General features: G+C 42.0%; 1 protein-coding gene across 3 annotated transcripts in view; it reads right to left on the minus strand.

The window, feature by feature from the left end:
- The window catches only part of SPPL3 (signal peptide peptidase like 3), a 135196-nt gene extending 112405 nt beyond the window's left edge, over window positions 1–22791 (minus strand). Inside the window, exon 1 of one of the 3 annotated variants that reach the window (XM_054510484.2) lies at window positions 22245–22791. In XM_054510484.2, coding sequence (XP_054366459.2) covers window positions 22245–22267 — 23 coding nt within the window. In that variant the 5' untranslated portion in view covers window positions 22268–22791. Of the gene's footprint in view, window positions 1–21962; window positions 22076–22244 lie in introns of those variants that run through there. The other 2 variants (XM_045887491.3, XM_064578502.1) reach the window with 2 other exon arrangements.
- Window positions 22792–26262: the final 3471 nt, after the last annotated feature.

Genomic DNA, 26262 nt, shown 5'->3' on the forward strand with positions numbered 1-26262 from the left:
ATTCTATAGGCTGTTTCTCTTCTTCACCAAGTTAGGATTTAATTTCCTGTCCTTAGCCTTTGACGAGATTTGATACAAGAAAGAAAACACAACCGTGAGAGCAGCACTTCCCAAAATAGTGTTAAGGGAGAACTGTTCTAGGTATTAAGATGCCAAGCAAACTCTTCCCCTGAGCAAGTTATCTTTTAATATTTAAAACAAAATTAAACACGTTTCTTTTTTACCACCTATCTTGTCAGACCTCATAATATGCTAGTTCAGACTATGAATTTCCCAGAGAAGGATTTAATATGCAGCCTTACTCAAGCTTACTTGGTTAAAGGTTCCCTTTATTCTCAGAGAACCATTAATGGCAGACAGCCTAGGCTTTGGAGTTAAAAATTATCTGTGTTCAAATTCTAGATCTGCCATTCATTAACTATATAATCTTGGGTGAGTAATCAGTTTTTCAACTATAAAATTGTGGTGGGGGAGCAAAACCTATACTTCCGAGGACTGATTTAAAGATAAATTACATACACACAGAGTGTTAAGAATATATAAACCTGATAAACTTTCAACAAAATTGCAATTTGTCTTCCTGAGAGCAAAAATTAATGATCTTATTCCCATATACTCCCTCTCTCTTTCTCCCTTCCTTGCTTTTGTCTTTTCCTTTCAGCTTTCATTCCTGGGTTTAACATTCCTATTTGACTTTCTTTTAATTTAACTGTTAGTTAAGGAAGCCATTCTCAGAAGCTCTCTTACATACTGACTTACACTGTTCAACTAAATACCGGATAGAACAAAAAAGAAACAGGTTAGTGGGGTTGAAATACATTACTAAGTGAAAAAAGCAAGACATAGCATCATGGTGCGTAGAGCACACTATCACTTCATTAAAAAGGGATTAAACAAAATAATGAAACTGAATGCTTATCATATACAAAAATCATATGTCATCAAAGTCCTAAGCATAAGAGCCAACACAATAAAACTCAAAGAAGAAAACACAGAAGAAAAGCTTCATGACCTTGGATTTGGCCATGATTTCCTGGATATGACACCAAAAGCACAGGCAACAGAAGAAAAAATAAACTGGGACTTCATCAAAATTAAAAACTTTTGTGCACCAGAGGAAACTATTAACAAAATGAAAACGCAACCTATGGAATGGAAAAAAATATAACTGATAAGGGATCGATATCCAGAATATATAAAGAACTCCTACAACTCAACATCAAAATCAAACAACCTGAATAAAAAATAGGCAAAGGACTTAAAGAAACATTTCTTCAAATACATACAAATAGCCAATAAACACATGAAAAGATGTTCAACATCATTCATCATTAGGAAAATGGAAATCAAAACCACAACGATACCACTCCACACCCATTAGGATGGCAATTAAAAAAAAAAAAACAACACAGAAAATGACAAGTGTTGGAGAGGATGTGGAGAAACTGGAACCCTATGCACTGCTGGTGTGAATGTAAAATGGTGCCGCTACCATGGAAAACAATACGACAGTTCCTCAAAAAAATTAAAGAATTACTACATAATCTGCAATCCCACTTCCAAGTATATATATATTCAAAAGATTTGAAAGCAGGAACTTGAACAGATATTTGTACAACCATGTTCATACCAGCATTATTCAATAATACAACAGCCAACTGATGGATGAGTGGATAAAAAGAATGTGGTATATACACAGAATTGAGTGTTATTTAGCCTCAAAAAGGAAGGAAATTCTGACTCATGCTACAACCTGGATGAAACTTGAAGACATTATGCTAAGTGAAATAAGCTAGTCACAAAAGGAGAAATAGTATATGATTCCATTTATATGAGATATTTACAATAGTCAAATTCACTGAGACAGAAGGAGAATGGTGGCTGCCAGGGAAAGGGAGGAGGATAGAATGAATTAGTGTAACGGGTACAGAGCTTCCATTTTGTAAGATGAAAAAGTTCTGGAGATGGATGGTGGTCACTGTTGCACAACAATGTGAATGTACTTATTAATGCTGCTGAACTGTACACTTAAAAATGGTTCAAATGGGAAATTTTATATTTTGTGTATTTAACCACAATAAAAAAAGAGGATTACATAGGATTATACTTATACATGTGCGTTCATGCATACATTTCTAGAAGAATGGAGAGAAAGCTGGTTATAAATTTTCCTGGAGAGGGAGACTGGAGAACCAGGAATGAATAAGACTTAATAAAAAGGGGGGCGCCTGGGTGGCTCAGTTGTTGGGCGTCTGCCTTTGGCTCAGGTCATGATCCCGGGGGTCCTGGATCGAGCCCCGCATCTGGCTCCCTGCTCAATGGGAAGCCTGCTTCTCCCTCTCCCACTCCCCCCGCTTGTGTTCCCTCTCTCGCTGTCTCTCTCTCTAATAAATAAATAAAATCTTAAAAATAAATAAATAAAGGGGCGCCTGGGTGGCTCAGTCGTTAAGCATCTGTCTTCGGCTCAGGTCATGATCCCAGGGTCCTGGGATCGAGACCTGCATTGGGCTCCCTGCTCAGTGGGAAGCCTGCTTCTCCCTCTCCCACTCCCCCTGCTTGTGTTCCCTCTCTGTCAAATAAATAAAATTTTTTAAAAATCTTAAAAAAAAAAAAAAGACTTAATAAAAAGGGATTGAAATAGTGGTCTACTATCACACACTAAAAACTAATCTACAATATATTTAATGGTATGAAAAGATGTTCAAGGAATTTTAAATAGAAAAAAGGCAGATAACAAAATACTATTTGCCATTTAATAACAAAATACTATTTACCATCTAACATTACTTAAACACACAAACACACCAAAAAGAGTCTCAGAGGTGACATCAGAGATCAATAAGAAAAGAAGGGACCATTCAATAGAGCTGTAGAAACTGGATTCCTATTACCCTCTACTAATAGGATACAATATAATTAATCATCCTACAATGCTATCATCCTATGTTTAAATAAGACAATTATAGATGCCTTAATTTAGTCTTACCTAAATCCATCTTAATTTAGACTAAATTCTAAATTTAATCTAGATTTTAGATTAAAAACTTGTACAAGAAAGGCAAAGTGTTAACACTAACCCACTCCTATTTAGAAGAAAATACAGGAGAATACCTTTAAGACCTTGGGCCAGAAAAGGATTTCTTATGACACAAAAGCACTCACCTAAGAGAGACAGATAGATTCTAGCTGTAGGTATAAACCCTAGGAAAACTCTTAAACATGAACCCCAGGGAATATATACTATATATATAAACATGAACACACCACAGAACTCTTTGAAACAGCTCCAACCTAGAAACCTAAATATCCATCAAAAGGAAAATATATAGGGGCGCCTGGGTGGCTCAGTTGGTTAAGCGACTGCCTTCGGCTCAGGTCATGATCCTGGAGTCCCGGGATCGAGTCCCACATCGGGCTCCCTGCTCAGCAAGGAGCCTGCTTCTCCCTCTGAACCTCCCCCCTCTCATGTACTCTCTCTCATTCTCGCTCTCTCAAATAAATAAATAAATCTTTAAAAAAAGGGGAGGGGAATATATAAATTATGGTATAATTCACAGGGTAGAACATTACACATTCGTGAAAATGAGTGCAGTAAGTGGGACACATCTTGAAAACTATATTGATTGAAAAAAAACAAATTATAAGACCACATTTTATCTTTATCACACTCAACTGTAAAAAAAATTAAAGTAAAAAATACTATGTTGTACAGTAAAACATTAAAACATAGTAAATGTAAAACCAGTTTTTTAAATTTTTTTTTTTAAAGATTTTATTTATTTGACAGAGAGAGACATAGCGAGAGCAGGAACACAAGCAGGGGAAATGGGAGAGGGAGAAGCAGGCCTCCCGCCGAGCAGGGAACCCAATGTGGGACTCGATCCCAGGATCCTGGGATCATGACCTGAGCCGAAGGCAGACGCTTAACGACTGAGCCACCCAGGCGCCCCGCATATGCATTTTTTAAAAGACCTGCAAAAGGGACACCTGGGTGGCTCAGTCAGTTAAGCATCCCGGGATCAAGTCCCGCATCAGGCTCCAAGCTCAGTGGGGAGCCTGCTTCTCCCTCTGTCTGCCGCTTCCCTGCTTGTGCTCTCTCATTCTCTGACAAATGAACTTAAAAAAAAAAAAAAAAGACCTGAAAAATATGCAACAAACTTAATGAGGGATTGGCAGAGGAATAAGTGGTTTTCTTCTTTTTCTGTTCATCTGCATTTTCCAAAACTGCACCAATAATATATGTATTAGAGTTCTAAAATCTCTTATCTGATACTCTTGCAGCCAAAGATGTTTCAGAATCCCAATTTTTTCTTCTTTTTTGCTTTTAGAAGGGCAACACAGAACATGTATTAGGATTATGTAACATACTCTAACATCAGGCAGTACCCCATAATCAAACACAAATATTTCTGCAACAAAGTGAAGAGTCACACTAAGAGGGATAAATAGATAATATAAAGACCTTCATGTCAGGTCTTGGGGTTTTTTTGCCACCAGAAGAGGTCTAAATTAGGTTTTATCACCAAAAGAGTGGAATTGTTTAGTGCACAGGACCAGAGACGTAAGGCTTCCAATTCTGTCCCCACTGGGCCAACCAACTTGGAGCTTAGTCACTGCAGGCTGTGCACTCACTCAGTTGAGAACAAGTAAAATAGCTGTTAAATGAATATTTCATAATAGCAATAAATCAAAGCATTTCAAATTCTAAACTGAAAACCTTTTTTTCTCTTAATAAAGCTAAAGTTTTCAAGCACATTTAAAAAATGAAGCTAATGAACAAGTATCAAACTAAAATATTTGGAAATTATCAAAATCATAATGTATATCAAAAATGTGACATAGCGGGCGCCTGGGTGGCTCAGTTGGTTAAGCGACTGCCTTCGGCTCAGGTCATGATCCTGGAGTCCCTGGATCGAGTCCCGCATCGGGCTCCCTGCTCGGCGGGGAGCCTGCTTCTCCCTCTCCCACTCCCCCCTGCTTGTGTTCCCTCTCTCGCTGTGTCTCTCTCTCTGTCAAATAAATAAATAAAATCTTTTAAAAAAAAAAAAAAATGTGACATAGCCACCCAGTAAACTGTTGACCAAAAAGAGAGTACCACTCATGGTATTCTTTAATTCCACAATTGTGCATTGAGGACCTACAACTCATAAGGACTTCAAATTCAAATTCAAATCCATAAACCCAACAAATGGGCCCTGGGTCCACACTATCACAAATACCAAGAGTTCAAAAATGAATGCAATAGGATCTATCAGGTCAATTAGGAAGTGAGCCTTGTTCTCTCAGTCAGAATACCATTCATAGACTACAATCCAAAAGCAAGTGAATTCCATTTAGAATAACTGCATGTCAATGCTGAGAAAAACCAGAACCATGGCTTATAGAACATTTGTTAGAACATTAAGACATCCAATAGTCAGCAATACTTTTAATGCAATGGTCAAGTATGGTGAAACTATTTGTGTCTAATGATGCAGGTGTTCTTAAAGTGTTTTTTTAATCCACTGTCACTGGGGCAGTGATCAGCTATCTCCTTATCCCTAACTCACCTTTGTGGCAATGACCTAGAACTGATCATAGACATCAGGGGGTCACCACTCAACTGCCTGCAGGGGTTAGGTAAATCATATAAACTAGTGATGTAGAGATTCAGGGTACAGGAACAGAAAGTGGTGGGCACTGAGGCAAACTAGAAAAGCTATGGGTGAAGGCACTCAAGTATTTAGACACTTGACCAAATTCAGTCCCTCTAATAATCAAATAATTGACAGACACACCGTCTATACAATGAACGGCCCATTATGAAATCTCCTCTTGAAGTTGTTTTAATTACATTTGCTAGCATTGGACCCAGCAAATGCCAGCAGTCTGTAACAACAGTGTAAACTCATGGAACAGAGAATCCTGTTTATTCTGCCTTAGTTACTATAGTGAAGCCCCAGCAGGCATAAAGTCAGTCATTAATTACAGAGATCAAATCTACAGCCTTCTTTTGTCTAACCAAGTGAGCTATGTGGTCAAACAGTACAACTGGTAGATAACTGATAAAGAACAGGCCAAAGGAAACTGAATATCTAAGAACTAGAATAAGGACCAAATAGCAGTTGTTCTTTTATTTACTAAGAACTATAGAACATGGTGCATCCTTAATGATGAGACCAATTTTTTTCTTCCTCCTGCTAACTAATCTCTACTCACAGCCAAAAATCTGAGCTGTAAGGAGCTTGTCTCTGTAACTCTCTGAAGACCCTCTTCCATGTTTAAAAAAAGAAAGAAAAAAGGCAGTAACAATATAAAACTGAAGAACCAGAAATACAGGCTGATCAAGCACTCATCTGTTTTTCCTAAAAATATAGATCATTATACTTGTGAGGAGAAATTCAGATCATAAGCTCTTAGATCTCCTTGATGGTGTTGCTCAATATGGCAGCTGCTAGCCACATGTAGCTTTTTTTTTTTTTTTTAAGATTTTATTTATTTATTTGACAGAGAGAGACACAGCAAGAGAGGGAACACAAGCAGGGGAAGTAGGAGAGGGAGAAGCAGGCTTCCTGCTGAGCAGGGAGCCCGATGTGGGGCTCCATCCCAGGACCCTGGGACCATGACCTGAGCCGAAGGCAGAAGCTTAACGACTGAGCCACCCAGGCGCCCCCACACGTAGCTATTTTTTATTTACTTGGCTAGTCTGAACTGAGAAGACTTTGTACGAAAAAATGTAAAATATCTTAATTTTTGTATTGATTACATATAATCAATGGTATAAATATTTTTGATGCATTCGGTTAAATAAACTATATTATTAAAATTAATTTTGTGTTTCTTTTTACTTTTTAATGTGGCTACTAGAATACTAATAATTACATAGGTGCTTCATGTTATATTTCTATTAGACAGTGCTAACCCCAAAAAGGCCATGTTTTACAACTAACTCCTCTAGTGATCTTCCTGGCAAAGAATAGATATGGAGAACCTCCCCCCCCCCCCCAAACCAACAACTTCAGTCATTAAACCAGTCATAGTCCCAAGACTACTGACGATGCAACAGGCTGCCAGAGTAATCTGGGCACTCACTTAACCAAAAATAAAGAACTCATATAACAATCACCTGAGGTTCATTTCTTCCTAAATGATTCTAGCGTGCAAAATATGAAGTAGCTGAAGAAAAATCTGTGAGACAAAAGATTATTTTTTTTCCTTAATGCTAGATATTTTATTTTTTATTTTTTTAAAGATTTTATTTTATTATTTTTTTATTTGACAGAGAGAGACACAGCGAGAGAGGGAACACAAGCAGGGAGAGTGGGAGAGGGAGAAGCAGGCTCCCCGCAGAGCAGGGAGCCCGATGCGGGACTCGATCCCAGGACCCCGGGATCATGACCTGAGCCGAAGGCAGTCGCTTAACCAACTGAGCCACCCAGGCGCCCAATGCTAGATATTTTAGGTAACTAAAACCGAGGTGTGACTTTGGTACTACACTGTTAAGTACAACCAGATTTAACATTTTATTTTTTATTTACTTATTTTATAAACAGATTTAATTTTTAAACCACTGCTTTTATCCTCTATAAACCCTTCAATATAAACATTACACAAGTAAAAACCACTTCACACTCATTAGACTGGGTATAATAAAAAACATGAACAATGACAAGTATTGGTGAGGAGGTGGAGAAATTAGAACCCTCACACATTGCAGATGGGAATGTAAAATGGTACAGCTGTTTTGGACAAAAATTTGGCAGTTCCTCAAAATGTTAAACACAGAGAAACCCTATGAGCCAGCAATTCCACTCCTATTTACCCAAGAGAACTGTAAACATACATATATCTGCACAAACGCTTTTACATGAATGCTCATAGCAGCATTATTCATAATAGCCAAAAAAAAAAGAAAAAAAGAAAAAGAAAGAAAAAGAAAGAAAGAAAGAAAGAGAAAGAAAACAATCATCACCTGAGAATGGGTAAGTAGAATGTGGTATATCTGCACAATGGAATAAATATGGCCATGGAAAGGAATGAAGCACTAATACATGCCACATGGATGAACCTTGAAGACAGTATACTGAGTGAAAGAAGTCAAAAGACGACATATTGTATTATTCCATTTATATGAAATAGGCAAATCCATAGAAACCAAAAGTACATTAGTGGCTGCCAGGGACTGGAGAGAAGGGGGGAAAGGGAGTAAATTACTAACGGGTACAGAGTTTCATTTGAGACGAAAAAAAAGTTCTAAAATCGTGGCAATGGTTGCATAACTAGATTGTACATTTTAAGTGAGTGAATTGTATGGTACATGACTTGTATCTCAGAAAAGCTTTGCGCGCCTGGGTGGCTCAGTCAGTTAAGCGGCTGCCTTCGGCTCAGGTCATGATCCCAGTGTCCTGGGATCGAGTCCGGCTTCGGGCTCCCTGCTCAGCATGGAGTCTGCTTCTCCCTCTGCCCCTCACCCCGCTCGTGCTCACTCGCTTTCACTTTCTCTCTCTCTCAAATAAATAAAATCTTTAAAAAAAAAAAAAAGTTTTAAAAATAGAAAACATTAAAAAATTAAAATAAAATAAAATAAAATAAAAAACGTTAGAGTGAAAACCTGAATGCTACAGAAAAGGACCTATATGAAATCTGACTATATGATATACTTCATTTTAGAATAGAATGAAAATGTGACAACTAGGGACAACTAGGGACACCTGGGTGGCTCAGTTGGTTAAGCATCTGCCTTTGGCTCAGGTCATGATCCCAGGATCCTGGGATCAAGTCCCACATCAGGCTCCCTGCTCAATGGGGAGCCTCTTCTCCCTCTGTCTGCTGCTTCCCCTGCTTGTGCTCTCTCTCTCTCTCCCTCTCTCGCTCTGACAAATAAATAAAATCTTTTTTTAAAAAAAAATGTGACAACGAGTCATATGAAAGCAAAGAGGGAACTTCACCTGTGGTTGACTGCATTACCAGACCTAATTCCTCACTCCTCCCGGAATCTACTCCTTAGCCCTGTGATTCTGTAGTTACTCCCACAAATGGGCAAGGTTTAGTTTTGTGGCTCCTTGTCTTTGGTTTCCACAATATGACTTGCTTTGGTTGAAAGTATGAACCAGAAATATCAGTGTGCCAGTTCTGAGTGTGAGCCTCCAGAGTCTTGTAGGTTTCCACTTGCCCTCCTATGCTTCTGCCACTGTCATGAGAAGAACTTCCCCTGGGTGCTGCTGCCCATTCAGTCTAGGCCCCAAAATATACACACATGAAGCAGAGCCACCCAGGTGACATACAGATCTGAAGCAAGAAGCAAAGATGCCCAGCCAACCTGCAGATTGCTAGCTTAAGCCACTAAATGTGGGGATAATTTGTTATGCAGTATTAAGATGGCAACAGCTAACCAATACAGCAACCAATACTCCCACTGTATTTTGAAGAGGTTCCATAAATTAAACAGTGATGATCAAGGTAGATCTCGCCTAACATCCTGAACAATTACACTTTCAATTATTTAGCATAAAAGAGTGAGCTATAGGCCTCAAATGATATTTGATGCTTGTCCCTTTGAGCTCTTAAACTAAGAGTGGAGAGCAACATACTTCTCCATCTTACTAATTTTACTTTTTTAAGGGTTATTTATTTATTTTTAAAGATTTTATTTATTTATTTGACAGAGAGAGACACAGCAAGAGAGGGAACACAAGCAGGGAGAGTGGGAGAGGGAGAAGCAGACTCCCCAGCGAGCAGGGAACCCGATGTGGGGCTTGATCCCAGGACCCCGGGATCACGACCTGAGCCGAAGGCAGACACTTAATGACGGAGCCACCCAGGCACCCCTTTAAGGGTTATTTTAAAAAATCAAATATAGAATATTTATTTATTAAAAAAAATTGGGGGGGCACCTGGGTAGCTCAGTTGGTGAAGCGTCTGCCTTCGGCTCAGGTCATGATCTCAGGGTCCTGAGATCGATCAAGCCCCACACTGGGCTCTCCTTTCAGCAAAGAGTCTGCTTCTCCCTCTCCCTCTGCTGCTCCCCGCTGCTTGTGCTCCCTCTCTCCATCAGATAAATAAAATCTTTAAAAAATTCTTCAAAAATTAAAAAAAAAATTTTTTGAGAGAGAGAGAGAGGGTGGGGAAGAGGGGCAGAGGAGAGGGAGAGAGAGAATCTTAAGCAGGCTCCATGCCCAGTGCAGAGCCCGACACAGAGCTCAATCTCACGACCCTGAGATCATTACCTGAGCCAAAATCAAAGAGTCAGATGCTTAACCGACTGAGCCACCCAGGCGCCCTGGAATAATACTTATTTAAATAAACTATGTGTCAAACCCCTGAGAATAAAAAAAACAAACAAAAATGTAGTCATGTCCTCAATACTTCACAAGGAAACAAGGAAACAAAGAACAATTGAAAGAGGTAAGTACAGTGTACTAAGGGAACACAAAGAAGGGTCATCCAGGAACAATGAAGAGAGAAACTTTTTCTATAATTTTATATGTATAAAATCATCAGGACTTACTGACTTGTTTGATGAGGATTAAGAATGTCTCCAAGGTCTCCAGCTGTGACACCCAAGCCAGGAGCTCTCGATGAGCTACAGGACAGGCTAAGACTGCCTCATCACCACATGTTGACTCATTATCAACTTAAGTCTACACTGAAGCACAAAGCTAGATTTGCAGAGCTGTATGGGGCCATTTGCGCCTCTGCCACGTGATGACTCTCGTTGAGTTTCCTATTCTAGTAGCTGGCTATCTTTTCCATTTGGTCTCATTATTAGAGCTTCCTGATGCTTGAATCTCTAACCTTCACTTGTTTCTATGTCCAATTACATCTGCTATTCACTGTTCTTTCCTACTTCTACTTGTTATTCCCTTTTGTTCTAAGTTGGTTGATAACCTTTGGCCTTAGTTCTTAGACCCTTTGCTATCCACAAATAACAGACCATTAGGTCTGTAGGTTATTTTCACCATTGCACAGCATGCAAAGGTACAAAACAAAAACAACTTCTAATCCCCCAAACTTCTGGTTTATGTCTATTCAGATGACCAGGTTATTTAATTCTGACCTAAGACTGAGGCACTGCTGTATCTACACAATTTAAAATATGCACACACCAGGCCAAGAGATTTTTTTAAATTGCCCTTTCTGAATTATAATTATTAAACAAGAGAAAAGAAATGAGTTAAAAGAGAAAACAGACTTAGAAATACGGGAAAAAATGAAGGCAAAATAAGTTTCTATTTTTAAAAAAATTTTAGCTCCTTAAACAAAAGCTTATATACAAGGAATGTGAATTTCTGAAATAGCAAGAAATAGAAAATGTTAAATTGCTCACAAGCTACTTTCCATATAGCTTATTGCTCCTCATACTTCAAAGGAAGTTTCCTGCAAAATATTTCACGTGAGCATGTGATTGAAACTTTCCCCTAACTACCCCCGCAAAAGGCAGAGCTTTTCCCCTTTAAAAAAATAATCTATATCACAAAGTGCCTGTTTGGGAGATAAAGTATAAATAAATTGGCAGCAGTTGGTCTGTGGTCAGGTTGAAAAAGAGATAAATGAAGATGACGACTTTAAAGAGCCTGTGGTCCTCTGTAAATGTCTCCCTTAGGTGTTCGGTTCAGGGGCTGAGCCACTTTCCCTTCTCAAGGTGCTATATTGATATTAGCAAGTTAGGCCAATCTGGCCACAACCCTTGACCCAACTTCACAGTAACAATTTTAGTTTTGTATTTTCTTCCAAGAGTTGTGAGATACTAGGTTAAATATTCTCTCTTCTATGTGCCCTGTCATTGTATTTTTAAGGTGACATTCTATTCTAAAATCCAGCACCTGGGCGCCTGGGTGGCTCAGTTGGTTGGGCAACTGCCTTTGGCTCAGGTCATGATCCTGGAGTCCCGGGATCGAGTCCCGCATCGGGTTCCCTGCTTGGCAGGGAGTCTGCTTCTCCCTCTGACGCTCCCCCATCTCATGCTCTCTCTGTCTCTATCTCATTCTCTCTGTCTCAAATAAATAAATAAAATCTTTTAAATAAATAAATAAATAAATAAATAAATAAATAAATAAATAAATAAATAAATAAATAAATAATAAAATAAAATAAAATCCAGCACCTGGCAAATTTCACCTCTGAAGTAGTCAATCTTAAAAAAAAAAAAAGGAAAATCTCAGCTTCTATTATGTGTAGGTCCTTAACACCGTGAAATTACTTATTCTGATCCTATCCTTACAGAATTCATGAAGGTGGGAAGATAGCCACATCAATATACTCAATACAAGGTCAGAAAAATCATAAAAGTGCTGCCACATGACAGGATCAGATAAAGAACTACAGACATCAGAAGAATATTTCTCCTGGGCCAATCAGAATGTTCCGTAACAAGAGGACAGCATTTCAGCTGTACCTTGAAAGATGTGTAGGACTTACATATTTAGAGACTTGGGAGAAAGGCTAACCAGGTATAAGGAGTCAGCTTAAATAAAAGGGGAAACAGTGAGTAACCCAGTTTGGCAGAAATAACAAGCATTTTAAAGAAAATATAGGGAAGTAGGGTTATAAGGCAAGATTGTTTCGAAAGTCAGACCACAGAGGTTGGATTTTATACTGATACAATTAAAAAAAAAAAAAAACAGAAAATAAGACCTTCAAAAGCAATACAATCTGAACTAGTGGCAATGTAAAGACCAAGTGAAGCAAAGACTAAATATACACACATGAAGTGTTCATTCCCCATTAAGTTCCCTTCAAAAATTCCTAACTGAAATCCATGATTAAAATAAACAAATAAAAATCTCTAAACTTAAACTACAGTAAAAAAAAAAAAAATATTTCCAAGATCAATTTCTCCTTCTCTCTAGCTTCAAATATACAATTCTGCCCCTTATCAAAGAAAATTAACATAAAACCAGAAGACTATGGCCCTTTCTATATCAAGCATCCTACTTTCTTTCCTTACCTCTTTCTCATCTTATCTTGCAAACAAATGGCCAGTACCCAAAGGATGCCTTTATTTCTTCATTACCCTGACCTAATTTGCCTTTCACCCTCACTACTCTGATCTTTATTAGTGCACTTTCACTAATGACTTCCTTTGCAAATTCAACAGTCTGTTTTTTGCTTCATTCTCTTTGAACCCTGTTGCCTTTTACATTCTTGCCCCCCCTCCAAAATTCTCTGTGCCTTTTCTTTCATCGCCGTTGAGCTTTGCTAATTATCCTACTTCTGATGGAGCTTCCTTTGACTCCTCTTCTTCCTCCCATTTCTCAGTTGTGAGTTTCCCAAACCTCAACTTCCAGGCCTCCATTCTGCCCTCAGAGCTACTCTCTCCGTCTTGGTTAACTGACCCCATCTCACATCTTTAACTCTCACTAGCCTCACAGTGGTCCCAGGTAGCATTTCTGTAGCAAGACTAGACTTGAGTCCCTATGAAAGTTATGTTTGAAAATATTTTTAAGGTATCAGACCTTAATACTTTTAAGGTACTGGTGCCTGCACTAATCAATGCAGAGGTAAGAGAATTCAATCTCTAAAACTAACTTTTTTTTTTTAAAGACTTTATTTGAGAGAGAGCGAGAGCACACACACAGGGAGAGAGAGGAAGAAGCGGACTCCCTGCTGAGCAAAGAGCCAAATACCGGGCTCAATCCCAGGACCCCGAGACCATGACCTGAGCCAAAGGCAGACACTTAATCAACTGAGCCACCTCAGGTGCCCCTAAAACTAACTTTTACCTCTAACAGTATTTTTTTTTTTTTAAGATTTTCTTTATTTATTTGACAGAGAGAGAGACAGTGAGAGAGGAAACACAAGCAGGGGGAGTGGGAGAGAGAGAAGCAGGCTTCCTGCTGAGCAGAGAGCCCAATGTGGGGCTCGATCCCAGGACCCTGGGATCATGACCTGAGCCGAAGGCAGACGCTTAACAACTGAGCCACCCAGGCGCCCCAACAGTATTTTTTTAGGCATTCTTGAGAAATGAATGTAAATTTCGGGGAGTTTGTAAGTCAGCAGCGCATACAGTAGTCGAAGATTTAAAAGTTAAGGCTGTCAGGCAAAGCCTGAAGATTTACAAGTTTGGAAAGTAAAGCTAGACAACTCGGGCAAAAAATTAAGACAAGGAAACAAAGTCAAGCACTGTACTTAAGTCAAAATATCTGTATAACCAAATTGAAGAAAACAATTAAAACTTCGCTGCACATGTCCTATTTAGGTCAATAGTGAAGCCAAAGTCTGAGGCCCTCCTATGAGGGGAAGTGGGTGTGCCTGGCAGACGTGGTGTGGAGTAAGAAAACAGATAAGAAACTGCTAACAGCCCCTCCTTGGGCATTTTAGGGTATGAGTATCCTGTGCATTCCAAAGAAAACCAGGAAAAGAGTAGGATTATCCATACCACTGTTCTCATCCCTCATTTGAAGGAAACTGCCTTCTAAAGATCAAAACAGAACTTTTATGGAAAAACTTATTTTTATAAGTTTTATTCAATTCACGATTTTTCTTCTTTATTTTTGGACTATGAAATGTGACTAAAAGAAGATGGCTTTATAGTACATTTCAAAGGCAACAATATCAATGACAATTTGCAAACTATTCTTTCTTTTTATATGACATTATTTGGATATCTCAAAAGAATTCTCACTAGAATGGACATCTCAAAGTTTAAATGCTGGTTATATTATGAAACGAGAAAAATCATTTCTGTAGTGAGGAACTCTGTATCTGGAACCTGTTTGGATCTAACGATGTAAAGCACAAATACCTTGCTTTTATATTTCATTTAGCAATTTAAAAGGCATTTGCACGTATGTTATCTCACTGAACCCTTGCAACAACTCTTTGGAGTAGGACAGGCATAACCACTGTATAGAACACGATACTGCGACTAAGACAATACTAGAGCACAGTTCATCAGAGATGGAAATCACCCTCAAACAAAAACTTTCCCAATTCAAAGAAACCAGAACAGAATTAGATCCTATTTTGGAATTTCAATTTCAAACAAAAATTTAATCAGTGGCATTGGCAGAATCTAACACTTTTTGAGCAATCACTTATATTCAGTACAATTCACGAACATGTAAAAACCAAGGAGAGCACATCTCTACTTTAGCACACTTCGATTTTTTATCCCTTAGTGGTTCTTCAACTATAAATACCAGAACTCCAAAATAGAGATTATCAACTCCTCTTACCAAGTTAGGGTAAAACCTAAAAACCAAGAAATGGGATTTTCTATTAGGTCTCTAACTTTAAAAATATTTTCAAACCTAACTTTTCACAGGCACTCAATCTAGTCTAATCATAGCTAATGAGTGGGTCTGTTTTAAGTTGTGGCTCTAGTGAGACCTATTAATAAAATCTGGGAGGTAAGAATTCATTTTGAGGATCATGAGGACTAACTGTAGATTTTCCCTATAAAACTGAATTTGGTCACCTGGAGCCCCTCTAGACACCTCAGAGGTTAAAATTACAGAAGAGGAGCACTCTACCTCTAACCTTTTAAGTGAGGATTGGAAAATATTACAGAAACTTGTTGCAAAGTTGTAAAAATTTGGTTTATACATACAACAAATAAAACCAATATTTTCCTTTAACTCCCAAGAAGCAACCATTAAACTCCAGAAAATATATTCTAGAATTTAATAAATCAAGTCATACTTATGGCTCTATTGCCAGGGACAGCAATCACATAAAGTTCAGATGCCAAATGTAGCCAACAGCACTTGGCTAGACACCCTCCTCTTAGGACATCCCCTGATTTTCCATGAGATAGTTTGATGAAACGCGAGAATGATAAAAATAAGTTATTAACGTTTAAGTAAAATACAATTATACAGAACTCCATAACACCTCAATTCATGGCATTTGTCATCTCTAAAATAAATGGTCACATAGAAATCAGTTATAAGAAATGCAGGGACATTAGCATTTTAATTCATAATACCACTTGGCAAATTATAGGCTGATATGGTTACACTCTCTCCAGCTTCCCTCTCCCCCATCCCCAGGCTTCATAAGAAATACTAAGGAAAATGATTTCAGTACATATTCCTGGTCTTAGTTTTGGTTAATTTCAGTCTGAATCATGCAACACCAAACCATTATTATAGCACATTAACTATAAGCAAAACATGTTTTAAAAGTGAGCAAATTTAACATCTATAATGCTAGACACACACTTTCAACTAAATAGTTTCTCTCTGAAAAACTTGCGACAGATGCAAAGACCACAAGATACAAAGACACAGGGTATGATCACAACAGATACAATGACACACAACAGTAACTGCATAGAAGGGACTTCCATAAAGTTCTGGAGATCTGTGTTATTTCTCATTCTCAGGTGTAGCACTATTTGCAAATACCTAGCAGGATAAAGCCCATTATCATCACAGTATATTACCTCAATATAATGCAATCCTTAGATATCTTAAGATACATAGCCCAGGGCGAAGCGTTCTCATTCATTTGTTCAGTAAATATTTACCAGCTACCCATTACATGCCAGGCACTGGAGAGAGTACCAAAATAGAAAGATTCTTACCCGTGTAACTTTTAGTTTGTTTATTGTCTGTCAACCCTCAGAGACACACACAAGATGAGACTGTGAAGAGCCTACTGAGGAACCTGGATTTTATTGCAAGTGTGACCACTGAAGAGTTTTAAGCAGAGGACAGGCACATCTGAGTTAGTCAGAAGTCCACTCAGGAGAACAGCCACCATGTGGAGAATGAGAGGGGGACCCAGTGAGGAGGTAACAGGGAACTCAAGCAAAAGATGGGCTGGCTTACATTAGTGATTGTGGAAATGGAAGTAGAGAGATTCAGTGACAGAATCTTCATGTTAAACAGTCTTGACTTTGAGCCTTTTCACCATTTACATGTTATTTGGCAAGTTACCTCAATTCTTTGAGCCTGTTTCCTTACTTATCAATGCTTTAAAGCCCTAGCACCCAGAAAACATACAATAAAGTATTATGATACTACTTTGGTAACAAAATTCATCCCGATCAAGTTCACATGTATTTATTTCCTTTTCCCTCTACACCAACATTAACCCTAACATAAGTCATTTTTACCACCAAGATTCAAATACTGCACTGACTCCATCAAGAGAGAAGTTCCTAAAAGATAAAAGAGACAAGTCCTGTTTCCCACAGAACTTATGCTAAAACAACTGCTCATAAATATCTATCAAGCAAGGTGTTTTTCTCAAATAAAAAATCTAGTTTGCACCTTCTATTTGTGTTTTCACAGGCGTTCTTTTACTTCCTCGGTATACAAGCAAAAAGTATACAAGCTGAATCTTGTGGTTACATCGTGATAAAGATTGTGGTGTTACTACCAATTATTTTAATTTAATCTGTCAATAGCTTTTATTTAAAACTTTACTAAGGATGGGATTACTCATTCTTACAGCACTGTGACATCAGGAAACTAAATTACCAAAAGCTCTCTTTTATAAGCATAACGATTATAATAAACACTCACCTATCTGTAGCTTTCCCTTACACTTAAAATATTCTTTCAACAAAGGATGAACCACCCTGAAAATCTATCATATTCAATCAGCATGTTCTAAGTAGAAGCTATGGGCAAGACAATGTGCTAGGTATATGGGAGGACAAAGGGTAGTCTAACAGTGTCCTTACCCTCAAGGAGTTTACAATCTAATGAAGAAGCTAGGTATTCACACATGTAAAGGAAAGATGCAGACGACTACAAGTATCAACAACAAAGAGATCACTTTCAGTTGGGGTGATCAGAAAATGCTTCTCAGCTACGTGGAATTTCAGGTGAACCCTTGGGTAATGGGATTGTGATAGAATTTGCTAGAAAGAAAGTGTGATGAGGAAAACAACTTTCGAGGACAAGAACTTTGTTTTTCAGAGTTGCTGCCTAGCCATTTTACAGTATGATATCTGTAATCACACCCAGAGTCTGGACATTTAGATAAGGATTTGAGTTTAGGATGCCCATCACAAGTCCCTGCTTTGCTTTTCCCTGGGCACCTTTAAAAATAACCATTAGAGGGGGAACCTGGGTGGCTCAGCTGGTTAAGCGACTGCCTTCGGCTCAGGTCATGATCCTGGAGTCCCTGAATCGAGTCCCACATCGGGCTCCCTGCTCAGCGGGGAGCCTGCTTCTCCCTCTGACCCTCCCCCATCTTGGACCCTCTCTTTCTCCTTCTTGCTCAATCAAATAAATAAAATATTGGGCGCCTGGGTGGCTCAGTTGGTTAAGCGACTGCCTTCGGCTCAGGTCATGATCCTGGAGTCCCGGGATCGAGTCCCGCATCGGGCTCCCTGCTCGGCAGGGAGTCTGCTTCTCCCTCTGACCCTCCTCCCTCTCATGCTCTCTGTCTCTCATTCTCTCTGTCTCAAATAAATAAATAAAAAATCTTTAAAAAAAATAAAATTAAATAAATAAATAAATAAATAAATAAATAAATAAATATTAAAAAAAAAATAACCATTAGAGGTAAGCCCTCCAAATTACTGACCTCCACACCAATCACCTTGTAAGTAATAGGTGTTTGCTATCCTACTCTGTATCTCCTGTTCATGACCTGGGACAGAAGACTGCCCTCTCCCTGGCTCACTGGGCCCCATGGTTTCAGTTACCAGGGTCAACCACAGTCTGGTCTGGAAGCAGATGATTCTCCTCCTCATGTACGGTCATAAGGTTACAATAGTAGCCTAATGCTACACCACAATGCCTAGGTCATTCATCTCACTTCAGCTAGTCACATAGCATTTTATCATCTCATATCATCACAAGAAGGGTGAATACAGTACAGTAAAATACTTTGAGAGAGACCACATTCACATAACTTTTATTACAGTATATTGTTATAATTGTTTTATTTGTTGTTAATCTCTTATGAGGCCTAATTTCTAATTTAAACTTTCTCACAGGCATGTATGTATAGAAAAAAACATAGTATATATAGGGTTCAGTACTACCCTCAATCTCAGGCATCCACTGGGATCCTGGCATGTAAACCCCACAGATAACGGGGGACTACTGTACTTCCACTGTATGGGTGTATTGAAACTGCACCTTCAACTGAAGTGACCCCTTGGGATTTCACTTCCCCAAAGTGGGAGCTCAGATGCTGAGAAAGCTATCTGCCAACTACCTGGGTGGCTTGTGCCCCCTCATTCATCAGGTCATAACCTACATATTCTTAACTCAGTACACCCACTCTGGCTTCCCAACACAGAAAGCAAGCACAAGAAACCAGAAAACAGCATGAACAGCATGTGTAGAAGTTTTTTTTAATTAACTTTTTATTATGAAAAATGTTAACATGTCAAAGTATACAGAATAAAATAAACCTCCTTACATCACTAAGCTTCAACAATTACCACCTCATGGCCAATTTTGCTTTAGAATTTACATATCTTATTATATGAAAATCCTGGGGCACCTGGCTGGCTCAGTCGGTGGAGCTTGTGACTCTTGATCTCAGGGTTATGGGTTCGAGCCCCATGTTGGGTGTAGAGATTCTTAAAAATAAAATCTTTAAAAAAAAAAAAAAAGAGAGAAAAGAAAATCCTAAGGAACCTATTTTCATTCTTCTGACATCTACTTTCTATATTCTTCACTGACTCGATCCTCAGACAATACCTCAGACTGCCACAACAGTCCCCACGAGGTTGATTTTCCTAAAGGCAACATACAAATGAAGTACAAGTCCGTTTAAAAACAAAACAAAACAAAACAAAAAAACCCCTCCCATTTACACAAACCAAAGGAACAGTGACAAAGATATTGCAAAATGAGAGATAATCCAAAGCTCAGTTCACATGTACTTCTGGAATACCTTTTTCCACACTTACATTACAAGGAGAATGAAAACAATGATGGGAGAATTTGTGTCAAACAAAATAAAGCATCACAGGTGAAGTATCTTGGACAAATCACTTGGCCTCCTGAGCCTAAGTTTCCTCCTCCATAAAACAGAGAATGATCACCTACCTCAGGGACTGGTAAGAATTATACCTATACTTTACATGGATAATTACCTATGGTAACTATCAGAACCTAGAAAGCTGCCTGGTTTCCCAATCCTCTCTCCTCATACACCTCCCTCTCTCAAGATGATGCAAAAACTTTCTCCATCTCAAAACTTGCTAAAGGTGAGAAACTAATAAGCATTCTGATTTCAAGGAGCTTCTCTAGCAAAAGGAGCTGAGATTGAAGTATTTCAGTAGGATAAATATTATAAACTACCAAACTTCACAAAATAGTCCCACCTTAACTAGTAGAGCTGTCCAACATCACATACAGAGTGTGGCCAAACTAGTAAAACCCTCTCATTTTCCCCACTTCTTGGCCAGTGTCTACTCCTTCAACCATCCACAGTCTCTATATGGCACAGTAAAAGCAGAAGGGCAGCCATCAGGACTCTCAGCTGGGCCAGTTAGTGTTAAGAGCTCAAGATGAGTTAGTTAAGTTAGTTATGGATATGTGCATAAGAAAGCTCAAACTGTAATCTTGTGTTCCATATTACCTGCTAAGAAGAGGCAGCTCACTGTTGCTCAAAACTATCCAATTAGTTAACGCTTTTAAAAATACATCTGCAGTCACAACTGTTCACCAATGTTTTAATTCTTCTTTTAGTGTTAACTTTTTTTCAGACTCTCACTTATCTTCTTTTTGAGCACTGAAGTTCCCTTTTGAATTATGATCTTCCATCAGCAATCAATCCTCTTTCCGTATGTGAAGACACAATGAGTTCCTAACTTAGCTATCATAACCTCAACCACCACAAAGCATCCACTCCATTAAAGCCCTTTACCTAAAACCGTTCTTTATTTTCATATATTACCCATTTCTTTGCTGTTCCCCTAACTCACATATCACCCATTTCTTTGCTGTTCCCCTAACTATAATGTAATAAAAAGTAACACTTTACAGTTTGCCGTGTGCTTTGTAAAGTTATTCATTTAATCTTTACAACCTATGAAAAAGGCAATTCCCCTATTTAATAGGTAAGGGAAAAGGGATGGAGAACTTACTATCTTGCCCAGTTATAAACTCAGTGGTGAACAGGACTTCCAAACAAAGCCTTCCAACTCCAAAAGCCATGCTCGTCCCACTCAATTATTCTCTTTTCTAACAAGGGAAAAGAGTACAATTCTGTCCCAAACCACGTTTGCTTCAAAGAGTAAACCATCTTCAATCTCTCTAGATTGCAAACCAGATTTCCCATCCCACACCTACCATCCCATTTCTTCCTTTCTCACCCGCGGGTTATTGCTTCCTCCCCACTACCCAATTTCTACTCTTCAAGGAAACTATCATCATTCCTTCAACCCCTCCTGCAAATATTCCACCTCCACATGCTAAAGAGAAGCCTCTCACCCCCTCTCCCCAAACACTGCACTTCCTTCTCAGGATAGGTAAGTTCTCACTCCATCAACTACATAGCACACTTCTCAGTCCTTAACAAGCTATTTAATAACTTTGGAAGTCCCATAAAAATGGACATAACTTGCAGATCTTACATCTCCATACCTGATCCAGGGCAGCAGACCACTTTAAACTCTGAAGAAGAGTACCAACCCTCACAAAGATTCTGCTCATGCCCCACCGCCACCAACGACTTCCTTTCCAGAACGTGGTTATTCAAACAGAATCCCCTTCCAACCTCTTCACAAGGGACTCCCTTCCATGGTTCCCAAGACGCTCCCTCCTTCCGCTGTTTTCCTTCGGTCACACCCGGGCCTCTGCCCACCCCACCAACTCTCCCTTCACTCGCCAGCCAGGTGCTAAGCAGCAGCTCCAGTTAGACGGCTCCTCCTCTCACACAACTTCCAAGTTCAGCCTTTTATCACCTGTTTTTCCCACCAGCTTCCTCGCAGCTCGGTGGCCCACCCTTGCCCCGGCCCGCCTCTGCCCACCCTTCCAACCCTCCTGCCCAGGAACCACCCCCGCAAGTCAGTCCCGGGGTGCCCACGAGATTCAACTTCCCATCCGTGGGCTTCCCACCTTTGGGGTCATGCTCCCCTTCTCCATCACCTGCTCCGCCCATGACCAAATGACATCCGCCGCGGCCGCCGCAGCCGCCGCCTCCATCCCCCGTCTTGGACTCCGGGTCCCCGGCCACTGACCGCCTTCCACGAGCGCCAGCCGCCCCCTCTGGTGGGGACGAGGGGGGCGTGCACCCCCAACTCCCACCCCCCCACCAACGCGCACCTGTTCCTCCTCCTCCTCTTCCCCCTCCCCCCCCCCGGCTGCGCCGCGCCCCGGCCTCCCAAGCTCCGCACTCACCACGAGTAGGTCTGCTCCGCCATGGCGCTGACTCTCGTGGGCTCCGCTGCAGGCTCTGGCCGGGCCCCGCGGCGGCGGGGGAACGAACGGGCGGCGGGCTCGCTCGGGCCGGGAGCGGAAGGCGCGGCCGCGGCCCGGCGCTCGCTCGCTGGCTCACACGGCGGGAGGGCCGGGAAGGCGGCTGGCGGGGAGAGGCCGGGCTCCGAGGCTGCCCCGCTCCCTGGGCCCCGGGGCGGGGCGGGCTCCGCTCTCGGCCTCCCTCACCGGCGGCGGCGGCGGCGGCTCCGCTGCGGCTCTAAACCCAACATGGCGGCGGCGGCGGCGGCGCTGAGAACAAGGGGGCCCCGGGGCGGGCGAGCGGCGAGAGGGCCCCGCGCTCACTGCGCGCTGGGCCGCGGGAGCGCCGCGTTCGAGCGGCGGCGGCGGCGGCCGAGGGACATGGCCGGCGGGCGGAGGCGGCGGCAGCGGCGGCTGAGGGGGGCGCTAGGCGGTGAGGCGAGGCGGCTCGGCTCACACCCGCTGAGGGGAGGAGAGGAGGGGGCGGGGGCCAGCCTTGGACCCGCGCGGGTCACGTGCCCAAAACACGCTCACGTGACGCGCGCGCCCCGCCCCTCGCGCCGGGCCCTTGCGCGAGACGTTGGTTCGCTGGTTCGAGGCGACTGTTGCTCACCCAGCTTCTGGCGGTTGATCCGCCTCCCGTCGCTTGGTTCCGCCTCCCGTCGCTTGGTGCCGCCTCCTCCTCACGCGCAGCGGTCGCCTCAGGCCCCCTCCCCTTCCCCTTTAAGGGGCTGCAGCCGCCAGCCAATCAGGAGCCCCGATGCACGTCCGTTGGCTGCCACTCAGCTGTCAGCCGTCAATCAACAGTGTGCGGGCCGAGGGTCCCCCAAGTGTCAGTCAACCTGTCAGTCCGCAGTCGGAGCGCTGCATCCCTTGGTTCGTTTGTTCGTTGGTTCATTCATTCGTGTAGCAAATGTTCCAGGCAGCCAAACTTTATTGCGCCAGGCTCTGTGCCAGGTCCTCAGGGTGACAACTCGAATACCCCATACTTGCCTTCATATAATCAATCAACAAATATTTATTGGGAACCAACCATGTATCAAATGATTCTGCTGGATCTCTGCCCTTCAAGAGCTTACATTCTAGAGGAAGAGACATAGTCCAGGCCGACATATAGGTGAAGATAATTCCAGATGCTAAGTTTCATGAAGACGATAACTCCAGGTAATGGGACAGAGTGTGTATGGATGGAGGTTACCTTTAGATAAGTTAGTCAAGGAAGACCTAGCTGAGGAGATGACATTTAAGTTGACACCTGAAGGATGAGAAGGAGCTGGTCATGCAGGAGCAAAAAGCTCAGGGAACTGCCCATCGGCATGCCTGGAGGCAGGCACAAAGTAAACATAATAGAGCTAGATCAGAGACCAACAGAGTGAATCTGGGGCATAGGAGGAGAGAGGAGAGAGATGTATTGAGCATCTGGGCATTGAGGGATGCTTCTCCAGGAGTGGCTTACTAGGAGAAAAGGCATTCTATGAAGAGAGAATGGCGTGAGGCAAGGCCCAAAGATGTGAAGGCTTGGAGTGAACTTGGATCCAGGAGTGGGATAGATGATTTGTGTTGGGGAGTATTGAAAGAAGGGACTGATAAGGTGCGGTGAAGCCAGGTTCTGAAGGGCCGAGCTAAGCCTCCTTGCCGGTTACTGTGTTCATGAATGAAAATGATCAGTGGAGCTCCAGGTTTGAGAAGCATGCTTGGGCAACAGACACACTAGCCCCCAGGGCCCCAGTCTCCACCAGGAGCAAAGCTCTCACACCTGAAACCAGCATATTCAGGCTCCTCTGCAGCTTGCCCAATTTCAGGCCGTGATCTAGCTCTGCTCCAATTTCCCAGGGCCTGCCCAGGCTTACAGGGAAACCACACCCTGAATCTATCTCCAAATGGATCAGTTGGCCATTGCCCATGCCTCTGCTGCTTGCCTGTTCCCCAAGGGGAACCCATTAATGAGAAAGCCAAGTACACTTTTCCTTCAGGAGCAATCTCTCCTTCTTCCTCCTTCCTCCACTGCCAGGTGCCAGGACAAGTCAGGTTCAACATGTCTCCTGAAGCTCCACTAGAGAGGCCTGGGAAAGGGCCTGCTGATAAGATCAAAGTCCCAAAGAGGGTTTGAGGCAGGGCCCTAAGAAAATACCAGACCACCAGGTGTCCTTCCTCTGACCATTGACAGAAAGATACCAGCCTGCAAATATCTGCCCAGCCATAAATTGCACTGGATGTAGGGATATCATGGGGAGATAGGAAGGCAGAGAGCCTAAATTCTTGCTGCTCATTTAGCTCTTACAGCTTTGCCAGGTGTTTTTACAGAACGCCAATATCCCCTTGAATGTGACACACAGTCATTCTGAGTCTCAAAGGAGCATGAGTGAGGCTCCAGGCCCCTCAGGAAAGGCCAGAAGCCATTGGTACAAGTGGCTTTGAGAGGTGCAGAAGCTTCTTGTCTGGAAAGCTAAGAACAAAACAGACCAGACATGTCACTAATCAAACAAAAAGAGACACAGAACCTTTGAGCAATTCACTTGGCTTTTAGTTCCCAGTGAGTCATTAACGGCAAAGCCAAGTGAAAAGTTGGTATCAGGTGGATGGGACACAAAGTGCCGAGGAACGAAAGTCGAGGCCTTCCCAGAAGCAATGGGACCATTCTTTGCACTGAGAAAAATATGGTGGAAGAAAGGAAGGAGAGAGAAGAAGTTGGGGTGAAGGTATGGGGTCAGAAATGAGAAGAAAGTTTTCTTCTCTCCATCTAAACCAGAGGCCCTCAAGATGTCTCTTCGGTAAACATGTGAATGCAGATTGTATAAGCAACCAAAGCATGTGACAGGACTAGGAGCATGTCCAGGCCACAGAGACCCTGTGTACGTGGTCCTAGGAAGACGGAGCATGAGCCCAGAGATTAGCGGCTTGAGATCTCAGGCCAAGGTTGCCAAGATGTAGAAGGCACGTCCAGGTCCTGGGCAGGATCTCTGCAGGCTTGAAGGCCAGACTGAAATAAATCTGAAGCCTGTGGCTTGGCTAGAGTCTGCTCAGCCTGGGGAACCTGGGGAGTGACTCTCAGTCCCCCTGCCAGCAGGGCTCAGCTCCAAGCTGGAGCCATCGCAGGTGTATCTCTGCACCTCTGGGCCTCAGCTGGGTAGTCAGGTATCCTTGGCAGGAGATAGATGCAGGCATTGGCTTCCCCCACAAGGGATGCCTGGCTTCTTCCCCACCCACACCCCCACCCCCCGAAGGTGAGAGGGTTTTATGCAATGTTTATTGAAAGAAGCAATGGAAGTTCCTCTAATTATCACCACGGTAATTATAGGATTGCTTCTTCTACCAAATGTGTTCAAAAGAGACTTGGTGAGTCTCCCCAAGACGCGTCATCTGCCTTAGGCACAGACTCCTGGGAGCAGGCTTTTCGGGTCTGGCTGGGCTGAGTAGGCGCTACTGAGAGGGTCAAAGGCTTGGGTCTGACTGGTCACTGCCTGCTTCTCCAGCCCATTTTCACCTCTATCCTCTACTCCCCCCCAACACGTACACACACACTCTCTATTTACATTCCACAGTGACCAGCTTGCAGCTTCCCAATGGGCTCCCATCTTTTTTGTTTCCAGATCTCTGACCAAGCCCAGAAGGCATTTCCATTTCTTCTTAACTGCTTCTCCTCATTTTGAGTGTTGGCTTCTATGTCACCTCCTCTGGCAGGGAAGTCTAACTTGACCAAACCTGGGCAAGGTTCGATACTCTTCCCCGGGACTCCCCCAGATCCCTGAATGTACATGTATGTAATGTGCATGTAACACTTAGCACGGTGAACTGTCCATGTCACTGCTTGTTTACTTGTCATTCTCTCCCTCTGGATTGGGACTGCCTTGGGGGAAAGAGCTGTGGCATGTTGCCAGTTACACCATCAGTTCCCAGCGTACAACTCAGCTCAGAGTAGAAGCTCAAACACTGTGGAATGAATGCTTGCGTGAGCAAGAGG

Source organism: Mirounga angustirostris, unplaced genomic scaffold (genome assembly GCF_029215605.1).
Source record: "Mirounga angustirostris isolate CCGP_5_RB_7025 unplaced genomic scaffold, mMirAng1.0.hap1 SCAF_14, whole genome shotgun sequence".
In the NCBI taxonomy this organism is placed as follows: domain Eukaryota; kingdom Metazoa; phylum Chordata; class Mammalia; order Carnivora; family Phocidae; genus Mirounga; species Mirounga angustirostris.